Below are 13,642 nucleotides of genomic sequence, written 5' to 3'. Positions count from 1 at the left end.
ATAACTAACTAATGTGGAAGAAAGGAAATAAACAATCCTAAAACCTTAAAATACACACAGTAGTAATAAAAATAAATGTCAAAGTTTGTTTTGTTTGTAAAATTATAAAAATGTACAAAAATATCTGAATTTACATTTTCATGCAGATCAACTGACTGAAGAAATAGACAGGTCTTCCTGCATAAATTCTCTCTATGGGCTTACCATCAAGAGCAAGAGTTATGTTGAATGTTACAAGTTTTTACAATATTTAAATGTTTTATGTTGTATAATTTATACATCTTTTCATAATTTTACAATTAAAATGTTAAATTTCTTAAAGTTATTAGCTGAGTCCAAATGCTTCAGGACAAATAAAATGTCACAAAGCCTTTCTTCCGCATTTGAGGAAAGAGTTTTACTCCGAGCCCCTCCTGGTTGACCAAGCTTCTCTCCCTGTCACTAAGGGAGAGCCCACCAACCTGTGGAGGAAACTCATTTTGGCTGCTTCTATCTGCGATCTCATTCTTGGTGGATCTCATCTACCCAATGGGGCCTTCCCACCAAGGAGCTGTTTGGCTACCTGAGTAACCTCAGCACCAGAGATTGGAGAGTCCAACCCAAAGTCCCCAGACTCTGCTTCCTCACTGGAAGACTTGCCAGTGGGATTTAGGAGGTCTTCAAAGTATTCTGCCCACTGATCCACAAAGTCCCAAGAAGAGGTCAGCAGCACACCGTCCCCACTATAAACAGTGTTGGTAGTGCATTGCTTTCCCCTCCAGAGACGCTGGATGGTGGACCAGAATCTCCTCAAAGCTGTACGAAAGTCTTGTTCCATTGTCTCACCAAATTCCTCCCCCACCCAAGTTTTTGCCTCCACAACCAACTGAGCCAAATTCTGCTTGGCCTGCCGGTTCCCATCAGCTGTCTCTGGAGTCCCACAGGACAAAAAGACCCGATCGGACTCCATCTTCAGATTGATGGTATCCCTAACCACCGGTGTCCATAAGCGGGTTTGGGGATTGCCACCTCGACTGGCACCAACGACCATGCGGCAGCGGCTCTGAATACCACTTCGGCAATGAAAGCACAGAACATGGTCCACTTTGACTCAATGTCCTCACCTCCCCTGGAACATTTTGGAAATTCTATCAGAGGTGGGAATTGAAACTTTTTCTGACAGGAGACTCCGCCAGACGTTCCCAGCAAACACACAATATGTTTAGGCCTGCCAGGTCTGACCGGCATCCTCTCCCACCATCAAAGCCAACTCACCAGCAGGTAGAGGTCAGTTGAGAACTACGCCCCTCTCTTCACCCAAGTGTCCAAAACATGCGGTCACAGATCAGATGAGACGACAACAAAGCTGGTCATCGAGCTGAGACCTTAAGTATCCTGGTGCCGAGAGCACATTTGGACACCTTTATTTCTGAACTTCATGTTCATTATTAACAATCCATGATGAGCACAAAAATCCAATAACAAACACAGCTCAAATTCAGGAGTCACCAGAAGGAGTGCTCTCCAGCACCATCTCCAATGACTCCAAATAGGATGAGTAGTCTGAACTGTAGTTTTGTGCATAAGCACAGACAACAGTCAGTACCCGTCCCCCCACATGTAGGCGGAGGGAGGCAACTCTCTCATTCACAGGGGTAAACTCCATCATGCAGGCACCAAGGTGGGGGCAACTACTGTACGGTGCCTCTCAGTGGGGGCAACTCAGAATGGCAGCGTGTCCAACCCCTCAAGGAAACTGGTTCTGGAGCAAGAGACATGCGTTGAGGTGAGTCTGACTACATCTAGTCAGAATCTCTCAACCTCACACACCAACTGAGGCTCCTTCCCCACCAGAGAGGTGACATGCCACGTACTATGAGCAAGCTTCTGTAGCCAAGGATCATAATGCCAAGTCCCCGCCTTCGGCTACCACCCATCACTCAATGCACCCATCCCCTTTGGCCCCTCCCACAAGTGTTGAGCCCATGGGAAAGGGGACTCACATTTCCTCTTCAGGCTATGTCCACCTGTGCTCCATGGGTAAAAGCCTAGCTACCAGGCGCTCGCCGACATGCCCCACCTTCAGGCCTGGCTCCAGAGGGATCCTTGGTGACCCGCGTCCGGGCAAAGGAACACTGTTTTCATTTGTATTATTCATCATAAGGGATCTGTGGGCTGCACTTTGTCTGATAGTAGGAGTCTTTCAGCAATTGCAGGGAAATGTGTAGCTGTCTTTTTTCCATTTACATTCACAGGTGTTGTCATTTTTATTGAAGTATTGCTGTGTGGTAAGTTAACGCAAATGCTGTAACTTTTAGTGCTCGCCGAGCGACTCCCCACTGTGATGGGAGAACCAGGAACGGTGCCGGGGTTCCAACCTAGCTGAAGCCAGCCACAGGCCAGATCACAGACCAAATGCCAATACACCAGACCCCTCTTACATTAGACATTATGGCCAGTGCTTTGCACTACAGTTATTCACCCTTTCACACACTGATGGTGACACTGTAGCCAGAGCTGCCTTGAGACACGCCGACAGAGACCGGGCTCTACACCATCTGTGGCACCAGTTCCTTCAACCACCACCAGCAGGCAAGGACACAACATTTTACATGGACAAAGCCTGGTTTCAGACCGGCAACCCACAGATTACAGGGTGAATTATATATTGTTCAGATTTCTTTACAATGGTTCACAAGTGTTTCTTTTTCAGATCTAGCAGCTTGCGTCATTGTCAGGCAGGTTCTACGGGTCTGGTGCTGGGTCTAGGTGTGACCTAGAAATTAACTGAACTTTACATATAAAGTTAAGGGGGGCAATCACCTTTTAACCCTTAAGGACCCGTGCAAAATTGCACCTTGATTCATATATTCAAGTTTGACAACACCAAGTGACATTCTATCCATAGATATATCAAAAATAATTTATGTATTTATTCCAATCAGTTTTCTTTTTCTAAAGGGTTTGGTTTCTAAAGGGTTAAAATGGCTTTTATCACTTAAATGAAATTCTCATTTCAAAACTACTGTCTCTTTACTCAGCTTACCTTTATGTGTTACATAAAACTGATGATTGGAAATATTTCAGTGTAACTAAGAAATCCACTTGTCCTGAGAAATTCAGATGCAAAATAAATAAAAAAATACCCCATCAGTTTGAAAAACAATGAAACAGGAGATTTCTGGTGACAAACCTTTTAGGAAAGCCATTAATAGCCCCGCCCTGGGGAAAAAAATACAACAGGAAACCACTCAGCAGTTGTTTAGTTGCAAAAACTTTATTCTGTTGTGTTTTTGTCATTTTACTCTAGAAAAGTGGGGTTTTGCAGATTGTGTTGAAATCATACGGTGACAGATACCAGAGTACATATTTGCCTGCACATTCAGAGTGATCATGTGACTGTTTGCAGCTTGGTTATATTAGTGCAGAAGTCTTGGCCTGATCAGGCCAATATTACAAGGCGCCAACTGAAACATTACTACAGCACGATATGGTATCTCCTTAGGCTTGTGCAGTGGTCCATTATCAAGTCTACTGGAGGGTGCAGGCTGACCTGAACTAACATGCTTACTCTACCATCACCTCAGTGTGTCATCTAGGAGTCAGCTGTTAGTGCATCGAATGTAGACACTGTTGTTTTGGTTAGGTGGGTCCAATGTTTGCACATGTATGTAAACAGTTATAACGTTTTCACATATATTCTAATAACCAACACAGCATTCTGCAACAAATTAAAACACAGAGAGCATCAACAACGGGTGAGATAATTATTAAAAGTTGTACAAAACAAAAACCAACTAAAAGCTTCACAAACAAGAGATAATCTGAAAGGAGGAGAAAGAAATTCACTACAGGAGGCTTTTCCTACAGTAAATCCCTTCAGAATGGCAACATCAACATATGGAAAACACTTATGTTTGTATATAACCGGCCAGTGCAAACGCAGTTAAGTCTGAACCGCAGATACGCATCGCAGTGCAGGAAAAGACAGAGATGATGTGTCTTGTATTGCTTGCAGTTGCACTACATTAATACTGACATGCTAAATGGAGCTGAAGAGGAGGATGGCCATGGAGGGTTGTGTGTGGAAAAGTTTAATTCCGGTTTAAGTAAATATTAGGGTGACATGTACATTCCCTTCCTATGCAACCACCATCCTACATTCTGTGTTTTTGTTTCTTAAGTCATTTTGGCAGCTGTTCCTTGGCTTGTTCACCCCTTAAAAGTTCATCTGAATTTTACATTCAGCACAGGTGTTTACGCAGCACTGGGAATGGAAGGAAAATGTAAAAGCTGCATGCAAAGTCAAGATCGAAGCTCCCTGATCCGAAGAGGAAGGGTCAGCATGTTTTATTTCGGTAAGGTAGTCCGGTGAGAGCTGATGTTTAGCATCAAAGAGTCCGACCACTCACTCGGCACACAGTTTAACACAGAAGAGGAAGAAGGAGAAGAAGTTATAAATCAGATTGCCGATCACAGTAACACCTGACTGTTTGGCTGGTCAGTAGGAAGGAAAGGAAGAGCAGAGAATAGTAGCAGCATGTAAGATTTCATCACAACACACAGCTCTCATTAAATGTATGGGTAATAAATAATAAGGTAGCAGTAATTCCTAAAACACACACATTACAGACAACAAAAGGAAAACATGTGAAATAGAAGTGCACGGCTAATCCTTCTTTCGTTCCATTTCCACTCCAGCAGGGTTTCAGCGATCACTGAAGGAAATGTTGTGTTTCTCTGCTCAGTGAAGGTGGGATCCAGTGTTGCTGCACTAACGTCAGACTGAGAGAAGCTCCACTCTGGATGGTTCAAATGGGTTCATCAGACAATGAGTGGTCCACGGCGGGGATGTTTGGGACTCTGGCTGTTCCCGTTCTCGGCCTCCTGCTCCTCCAGGTTGATGTTGCTGGTGGAGATGTGATGGGGGCGGGGATCCAGAACAGGCCGGTAGCCCCCGAGATACATGAGGTCTAGAAGAGAGAGGGAGACACAAAGAGGGAGGACCTTTAAAAGTGAATCGTTCCAGGATTATTTGATTAATCCAAAGAGCCAACGTTAGTTTTACTGTAAAACAAATCTGTTCACTAATTTCAGTCTAATTTTTAGAAAAAATTATGTTGCGTGACTTTGAAACTACAAAAGGGAACTCCAGTCTATGACTGGACTGACAGTAGGATACAAACTGGAGATAGAACTGAAAAAAATACACACTTTCAATTACAATGATATGAATTTGGCAGTTATGCTATGTTATACCCATGACCAGGTCATGTGAGTCATGCAACAGATGCAAACAAATAGTGCAGCGATCTTGCAACACTTTTCATGCAGTTTATTTCATTTATTTTGTCCCAATTTGTTCAGGTGATTCCCAATTCTACCTCACTGTATTCTTAATTTGGTCTCTAGTAGTTTCACTTAAAAGGGGTTGACAATGTTGCCCACGACTCTTGTGAGGTACGAAATTTGTCCTGCGTGTTCTTTGAAAATGTTCTAAATTTTCAGTTCACAGCAGAGAGGACCTGGGACTTTTGTTAGGAAGTTGAGCATCCTTGAAACCTTTTGAAAAAGCTTAAGAAACACTCTTCTTTCAGTTTTTCCCACGAGGGGTCACCAGAGAGATTCATCAAAGTCCCTCATGAAGACAGTTTGTTGCCAGCAGTCACAGCCCAATGTTTCATATATCAGTATGACTAAACACAAACCCTAAATGTAAAGATGTTGCAAATGACACAGAAACACCAAAACTTCCTCAAATTAACCAGATAGGTTTTAAATATAATGTTAAACTTTTGTACAAGGAATGTACCTCCTGCATGATTCGATCTAGTGATCCTCTGTAGCAACACCTACTCTTTAAGAGAAGAACTGCAGTGAGACATAATTACACCTTAATTATCATTTTTGCTTGTTTGTTTTCATGATTCATAATCAAAAATTTTATAAAGGATTTATGAGGAAAGATGTTTTTAATTTTTTCCTCCTAAAAAATAATCCTCTAGCAAATAAAAATAATGCATTTTATTTTACCAAAAACAATATTTTGATTTTTTTTTTTTTTTGCTTCCTACGTATTTTGAGGAAATAAATCTTATGAAGCTTTTGCTTAGTTTGTGTCACCCTGAAGTTGGATCCTTGATCTAACCGTTACTCCATACCTAGTCCTCAATGTGCACTGGGCACGACTCCTCATCTGTCCATCCGAAAGAACGCCAAGGATGAGGGGAAAGGATGGAGAAGAAGAGACACAAAAGGGAGAAAGGGAAGGGGGAGGAAATGTTAGGAAGAAAATCAGAAGAGGATGAGGATAATGATGAAGGAATCAGAGAAGGAGAGAAACAAGAGAGATAACAAAACTTTACGACACACAAATAGGAAACAAGTCACAACATTTGGCATAAAACACCAACTGGGTCAAAAAGTGGTTTTGAGGGACTGAGTGGAATCAAGATTTAGGCGTGAAAGTAGTGAGAAGCAACAAGAACGATGCAGGGTTGAAGGTTCAGGAAGTTTAAAATGATTGATTCCTGAAGAGATCAATTTCCTTAGAAGTCAACATTTGAATTTTATTTAAATCTTTTGTGGAAAGTACGAAAGAAAGCCATTTCAGTGAGTTATGGTTTAATCTCTGGTTTACTTTTCTTCTTGTTTCATGAGACATAGTGAAACTTCAGCCAGTGACTCCAGTTAATCACTCGTGGCAAAAATGGGAAAATAGGAAGAACTGGAGAAAACAGAACCTGAAGAACCTTCAGCTCTCCTAAAAGTGACCCACCAAGGAGGGTTAGAGGAAGAAAAGAAGGAGGGGTGAAGGATGAGTAGATGATGTGCAGATGTTTGGCAAAGCGGCTCAGGGCTGGCAGACACTGAACATGAACTTCCATGGTGGGGACACCGCCGCCAATCACTCAACAAAAATGTTAAGAACAAAAAGAATGAAGAAAAAATGCATGCAAAAATCACTCAAGACATCCAAAGAGAATCACACACACACACACACACACACACACATCCGAGCTTCTGCTAAGAGGAAGTGGAAGGAAACAGTGCACAAGAACCACAACACTAAAGGAGAGGAATGAAGAGCAGAAGGAAGGATCCTGATTTGTTTTCATTTTTATCTTTAACTCAAACACTATAATCATGTGACTAATAAACTTCTAATGTTTGGACGCTAGCTGTTGACTCATGCGCCTCTCATTTTTCCTTTCCTCTATCCTCAGCTCTCATTGGTCCATGTTCGACAGGTTGCCACTCACCGGCGAATCGGCTGTCGGGAGCCTGCTCATTATCCAACCCCAAAGAGGGCGGGTCGCAGTGGGCGACGCCCTGATTGTTATTGGCCAACTCTGGACACCTGCTCCGCCCACCTGCAAGCGAGGGCAAAGGTCAAACAAGAGCAGCCAGGCACAGCTGGGGGAAGGAGGAGGGAGGAGAGAGGGAGGGGCAAGCAAGGTGAGGGAGAGAGGCAAAGGGAGGGTTGCCATGCTGGAGTGAAAATGGAAAACAACTGAATGAAACACACCTGTTGATTAAAGAATTTGATATTGTCTCTAAAGGTTGTTTCAGTAGAAAATTGATAGTGTGAAGACTGAATTCAGACAAACATTTAAATGCATTGAATATGCAGGATCATGAGGTTCATCAATCCATTCTTGCTGCTTTTAATAGAGGTTTCATGGAATCCATCCTCACATTCAACATCACTGCCTGGTTTGGTTCACTCACACTTGCTCATCGCAACATGCTCAAAAAATCATCAGAATGAGCAGTAAAATCATGGGTCAGGAGCAGCAGCCACTCACCATCACCTATAACACTAGAGCAGATCCCTCACATGCTCTCCACTACACCAGGTTACCATCAGCTCGTCTGTTCAGGTCCCTCTCACTGAAACAAAAAGGGCTTCCTCCAGCTTCCTTCCCTCCTCAATCCGCCTGTTAAATGCTATGCCACCGCCCAAGGGCCTGTGGATCAGACCACACTGATTGGAAGTATTTATCATTACTTTTCATTCCTTTTAATCAATTGTATGTAGGTGTGAGTACTCCTTTTTAAATTGATTGTATGTGTGTTTTGTTTCTGTTTTAATGGGCTGTGCTGACACTATGTGCCAACAAAGTTCCTAACGTATAAATAAAGTTAATTTTGAATTTTTGAAGGATAATCATTCATAAATCTGCAAGCACAAAATCTTTTAGAGATAAAATGGAATTTGTTATGATAACAATAGCAAAAGGCTTCTAGATAATCACGGAGAAAACAAGAAAACGTCAAATAAAAACCACCACAATGGGAACTACAATGTACTGTCAACACACCATGTCTGAGTATCTTCTGTCTAAAAACGACCATTGAACAAATTCACATTGACCTTCACTTTTCATGCCACACTTTTACTCTAAGATCATCATTTATTGAGGAATGATGGACTTGTTGTTGTTTTGGTCAATTCTTGAAAGATTTGATTCCCAAATGTTTAGCACTTAGAAGAGATTGTGTTGTGAATGATTCAGTTATTATCACAATAGGTTCTGGATCAATATCATTAAATATCACTGTGTTATTGTGTTATTGGTCATTTTGACACCAAAGATCAGTTGCACAAAAACATCCACTGAAGCTTTTCTAAGAATTTTAATAAAAATGGTCATTTTTAAATTAAATAATAAAAGTAGTTTTAGATATTTTGCTAATGGACGGATGTGCACCCACACACACACATACACACACACACACACACACGTAATTCCTCGCTTTTCTGTAGCACAAAGTACCGTATTTTCCGGACTATAAGTCGCTACTTTTTCCCACGCTTTGAACCATGCGGCTTATAATGAGGTGCAGCTTTAGTCAACCAGAAAGGATGGATGCTGGAAAGTCTAATGAAGGAATGGTTAAAGGAGTGCTACGGAAAGCGCCCAGGAGGATTTTTTCACAGTAAAATGGTGCTGCTTGTTTTCCCAGCTTCACTCCGGGATGATGACAGCAACACGGAGAGCGGCACTGACATCGCCACAGAAAAGGTATGTGACGAAGCTCCTCTGAGGCTGTTCAACTCCGACACTGAAGAAGATGACTTCAGTGGTTTCAGTACGCTAGAGGAGGATGAATAAACTAATCAATAACTTTTCTCTTTTGTTTGATACTGATCTGTTCAGTTAAACTACGTTTTCAATTCAGTAGATATCTGCGGCTTTTGGCCCGGTGCGGCTTATATTGAGGTGCGCTATATAGTCTGGAAATTGCGGTAATTTCTGGTCAACACATGAATTTTCTGAAAAACTGTCTCAGGACAGGATAAAAGGTCAGTACTTGTAGCATCCTTCTGAGTCAGAGTGTGAGCAATGCTTCCTGTCTACAGAGAACCTGCAGGTGTGACAAACACTTTCAGCACAGCCAGAGCAGATGCACACCTGTGTGCCTGCAAACATACATCCAGAGCATATGTGTTCAGTCAGAGTCTGACAAGCTCACTCCATCTGGAGGGCAACTAGGTCAGACCCAAGGTGCCAAAACACACACACATACACACAGAAACATTCTCAGAGGAACTCATTTCCATGTTTGGAGCTGGAGTGTCCAAAGGTGACCTTGTTATGTTTGCTTCAAGCCCCACCAGCAGTGAACTCCACACTTTCTCCACGCAGACCAAAAGTGCATTAATGAGTGATGCAGATGTAAAATGATGCAGCCAATGAAACAGCAGATGAACAGGTCACATCATAAACAACACAGCAAAAATACATATTCATGTTTTTCTCTCAAATATAAAAATGCAACTCATGCAAATGCAGCTGAGCAGCCTGGAGCGCAATTTCCTGTTGGGGATGAAAGGATGTGTCCACTTCTGAGAATATTTCCTACAAATTAAATTCTAAACAGTCGGGTTAATAAATCATATTCAAGCTGTTCTTCTGCTTCAGAACTGCGTTACTGATGGTTTGTCCTTTCAGAATCACTGCTGGACTGCAGTGGGCTTGTTTATTGTACCACATAAAACTCAATTCAATTTCAATTCAAGCTTATTTATACAACGCCAAATCACAACAAGAGTCGTCTCAAGGCATAATAAAACATTCCGATACAGGTCAGTTCATTAAGCCAATCAGAAAAAAAGTTTCCTATATAAGGAACCCAGCAAAGTCAGTGACTTTACAGCAATCCTCATAAAACTCCCGATCAAAGGGCTTCTGATGAAGAAAACTCAGCCTTTATTGTGAAGATCAGCTTGCACTTATTCAACAGGAGAAAAGATTCACCCCTGCTCAGATGCTGCAGGTTTTAATGTATTCAACAAGCACAAAATAAAGTAAAACAGCTCCATCTAGAGGAGGATTACTGACATGAAATGGTTTATTTTGAAATATTTCTTTCTCTTCGTGAGATAAATATAAGTTGTTATATATTTGTATGAAAGGATGAATCTATTTCTCTCTTGACTGGAGAGTGATGAATGCAGAGGGAGTGTGAGAGGTCAGAAGTTAAAGGTGAGGAATGAGTACAATAATTACCTTTCCCATTAGAGGGGGAGGGACAGTCCTCCTCTGTTACATCATTTCCCTAAAATGGAAAATAAAGTCATATTTAAAACAAAAAGTGAGCTTCTTTGACAAAATGTGTGTGTGTGTGTGTGTGTGTGTGTGTGTGTGTGTGTGTGTGTGTGTGTGTGTGTGTGTGTGTGTGTGTGTGTGTGTGTGTGTGTGTGTGTGTGTGTGTGTGTGTGTGTGTGTGTGTGTGTGTGTGTGTGTGTGTGTGTGTGTGTGTGTGTGTGTGTTACCTCTGAATCCTGCTCCTCCACAGCCAGTAAATAGTTTCGTTCTTTTGTCTCCTTAGTAATTTCCTGAATAAATAAAAAAGATTAATATTAGTAATGGTTCTGAATATCTGCTCCTTCCATCCCTCCATCCTCACCACTTCCTGCTGCAATGGTCCTCGGCTCTCCATGGGGGCGTCCTGGTTCTCCTCACCCTCCGCGTCTCCCCCCTCGTCCCCCACTGTCTCGCCTTCGGCTCCGGCCAGGTAGGACCCTGACATGGAGGACATGGTGTCAGCGCTGATGTGGGAGTGCTGCGAGTGGGACGAAGCCATGGACATGACTGACTGGGCCAGGCTGCTGCTCACTGGGTCTGACGGACAGACGGAGACACACATCACGGTCCGACTCGAGATTTGGATGATTTATTCCCGTTATGGTGGATTACTAGTGAATATTTACATAACTGGAAAAACTAATCCTCTTAATTAAATCGGTATTTAATTTCAGACGTGATCATATTTTTCTCCTCTTTTAAAACTGAAGATTATTTTATTCATGTGTGTATTTTATGATGCACATGAAGCTCATTGAGTTGGGCTTTTATGAGATTTCAATTACTGTTGTGATGAAGCTCGAACCAAAAGACCAAATCTCACCATGCTGATGACAAGAATGTCAAAGTTTTAAAATGTGAAAAGGACAATTGAGCAGGTCTGATTTAGCTTTAAAGGTGCATTATGTAGAAATGAAGTAAAAATGGCATCCTGTGGTAAAATTTGGTTCCTGCAACCACTTTAAATAACTCTGGAACTTTTTGCTGGCCGTCGTCAAATTAAAGTTGTTGGCGCTGCAGTATTAGCTCGTGGGAGACATGACAACCCCACACTCACTGATGGTAAACAATAGTTACACCCCTCCCCCCTTTGGTTTGAAAGATGAAAAAATGACAATCCCTGCAGTCAGCTGGATATGAAGTATGTTTCAGTATAAACCTTCCTTCCAAAATGACTGAAACGGACTCTTTTGGGATTTTCTCACTGTAAGATTCTGACTATATTCTTTCATACTGCACCTTTAAAGGTGTGGAACACTGAAAACTGATTTTAATTATTATTTCTGATTATAATCGGTCACTCTGAGTTTTTCATGCAGGCTGAACATGAAAATAGTCTCCTACACCTATCTCCTGCATTAGCTCCCGATAGAAAACAGTGAAACTTTAGGATTTGAAAAGCCTGACAGATCTACGTCACACTGTCACTTAACATTCATGGACTCACCCACCTTGACACACAACGCAGAAGGCTGTTGGTGGTTTAGCATCCAGGAAATGGAAAAGAGCGTCTCGGCTAGTAGAAGCTAACTGATAGCATTAGCAACTCCACCACGCAACAGAACTTCTCCAGACTTGAGTTTTTGTGGAGATAAAACATCAGTGTTGCAAAGAAAACAGGTTCATTGGTAGTCACGTTTCTGTTAGCCAATCAGAGGAGAGTAAGACTCCAAACCCTGGTGTCTGATGCTCAGCTCTGATCCGGCAGTCTTCTAGATCTTGAAACAGGCGCACCAGGGCTTTTTGCACCCATAGCACAACTTACAAGGCATTCATTCCTACTAGAGACCACTGCAAATGTATTGATTAAACAAGTGAACCACACCTTTAAAATGTTAAGTTTGAGCAGCAGTGTGCTTTTTTTGTGTACCTTCAGGGGAGGTGATAGTGGAGGAGAGTGGGGTACCGGTGCAGGATGACTGATCAATGGCTCCAGATGAGGAGAGAGTCAGGTTCTCACTGTCTGGAGTCACTCCACACTGTGAGACCAGAACAGCAGCTGTGAGCTCACGATGCTACATGATCTCACATGTAAAAAAAACACTAAATATGAACCCTTCTAAAGCAGCTGTAGACATACTCAAAGACAAGAAAGAGTCTTGAATGTAACACACACACACACACACACAAACCTCCTGTTGATCCACAACCAGTTTGTGTCGACAGGCATCTGATTCGCTGCAGGACTTCTCGTCCTCCTCTTCAGGAAGCACAGAGGAATTCTGGGAAAGTGATCTAAAATAAACAAGGGAAGAGACAAGAGGAAAGGTGTCCGTTTATTTTTCCAAGAGGATCTTAGATGAGTGTTTTGGAAAAATAAACTAAAAGTGTTTTTTCTGTAGGTTTGGATCAAAACAAGAAGCAGGACCCTTAAACCAAGAAGCGGCCTCACTTTGACCCGCTCTTCTTCAGTTTGAGTCCCTGACTGGAGTTGGACTGGTCCAGCGGTGAGAGAGATCGGGCCGGTGCCGGGTGGGGTTCGCTGCTGTATGGAGGGAGCACCCCAGAGACATGGCTGGGACCAGAGTGGAGAGGAGGAGGAGCCCCTGAGGAGGTGTTGAGAGGTCCGTTCAGAGCCTCCAGGAGAGATACCGCCTCATAACCAGGAGGGATGTGCTCCGACGCCTTGAGCAAGGAGGAGGAAAATCAGTTAACGCTGACCAATGATGACCAATAATCCACGTTCAGATGCTGTTTTCTGCCTCACCGAGTGTTCCTCTGAGTCCGACGTCTGGGAAGTGATGACGGGGTTAAAGCTGGTTGGCGTCAGAGGGCTGACCTTCTTCCTCATGGCTCGGATCTGCAGCAAAGCTCTAAATGCTGACAGGGGAAAAGAAACAAAAAATGATTCATGAATAATCTTTTTTATAAATAATAATGGTACAATTTCTTTTAAATGACTACAAATGTAAATTTTACATAAAGTGGATGAAATAAAATGTTGTTCAGCGTGTTCCTTCCCTTTTTTCCATCCTGCTCTGCCTGCAAATGCTCTTCTTTCTGTGAGTACATCCTAAAATAATTTTGCTAATTTTATACCAGCTGCAACGCAGTTTTTTCCCTGCAGT

At 42.4% G+C, this 13,642-nt stretch overlaps 1 protein-coding gene across 5 annotated transcripts in view; it reads right to left on the bottom strand.

Annotated features, from left to right (window-relative positions):
- Positions 1-4,144: 4,144 nt before the first annotated feature.
- The window catches only part of rnf157 (ring finger protein 157), a 21,211-nt gene continuing 11,713 nt past the window's right edge, over positions 4,145-13,642 (bottom strand). The window contains exons 11-20 of one of the 5 annotated variants that reach the window (XM_070545439.1): positions 13,282-13,394; positions 12,967-13,199; positions 12,707-12,809; positions 12,445-12,553; positions 10,897-11,111; positions 10,763-10,825; positions 10,497-10,545; positions 7,242-7,352; positions 6,141-6,175; positions 4,745-4,952 (exon numbers count right to left, since the gene is read on the bottom strand). In XM_070545439.1, the coding sequence (XP_070401540.1) occupies positions 6,141-6,175; positions 7,242-7,352; positions 10,497-10,545; positions 10,763-10,825; positions 10,897-11,111; positions 12,445-12,553; positions 12,707-12,809; positions 12,967-13,199; positions 13,282-13,394 (1,031 nt within the window). In that variant the 3' untranslated portion in view covers positions 4,745-4,952. Of the gene's footprint in view, positions 4,953-6,140; positions 6,176-7,241; positions 7,353-10,496; positions 10,546-10,762; positions 10,826-10,896; positions 11,112-12,444; positions 12,554-12,706; positions 12,810-12,966; positions 13,200-13,281; positions 13,395-13,642 lie in introns of all 5 variants that reach the window. The other 4 variants (XM_054749313.2, XM_070545437.1, XM_070545440.1 and 1 more) reach the window with 4 other exon arrangements.

Source organism: Nothobranchius furzeri, chromosome 16, assembly GCF_043380555.1.
Source record: "Nothobranchius furzeri strain GRZ-AD chromosome 16, NfurGRZ-RIMD1, whole genome shotgun sequence".
Lineage (NCBI taxonomy): Eukaryota > Metazoa > Chordata > Actinopteri > Cyprinodontiformes > Nothobranchiidae > Nothobranchius > Nothobranchius furzeri.
Note: the sequence above shows the minus strand (reverse complement) of the source record. Positions and strands in the feature narration are given on the sequence as shown.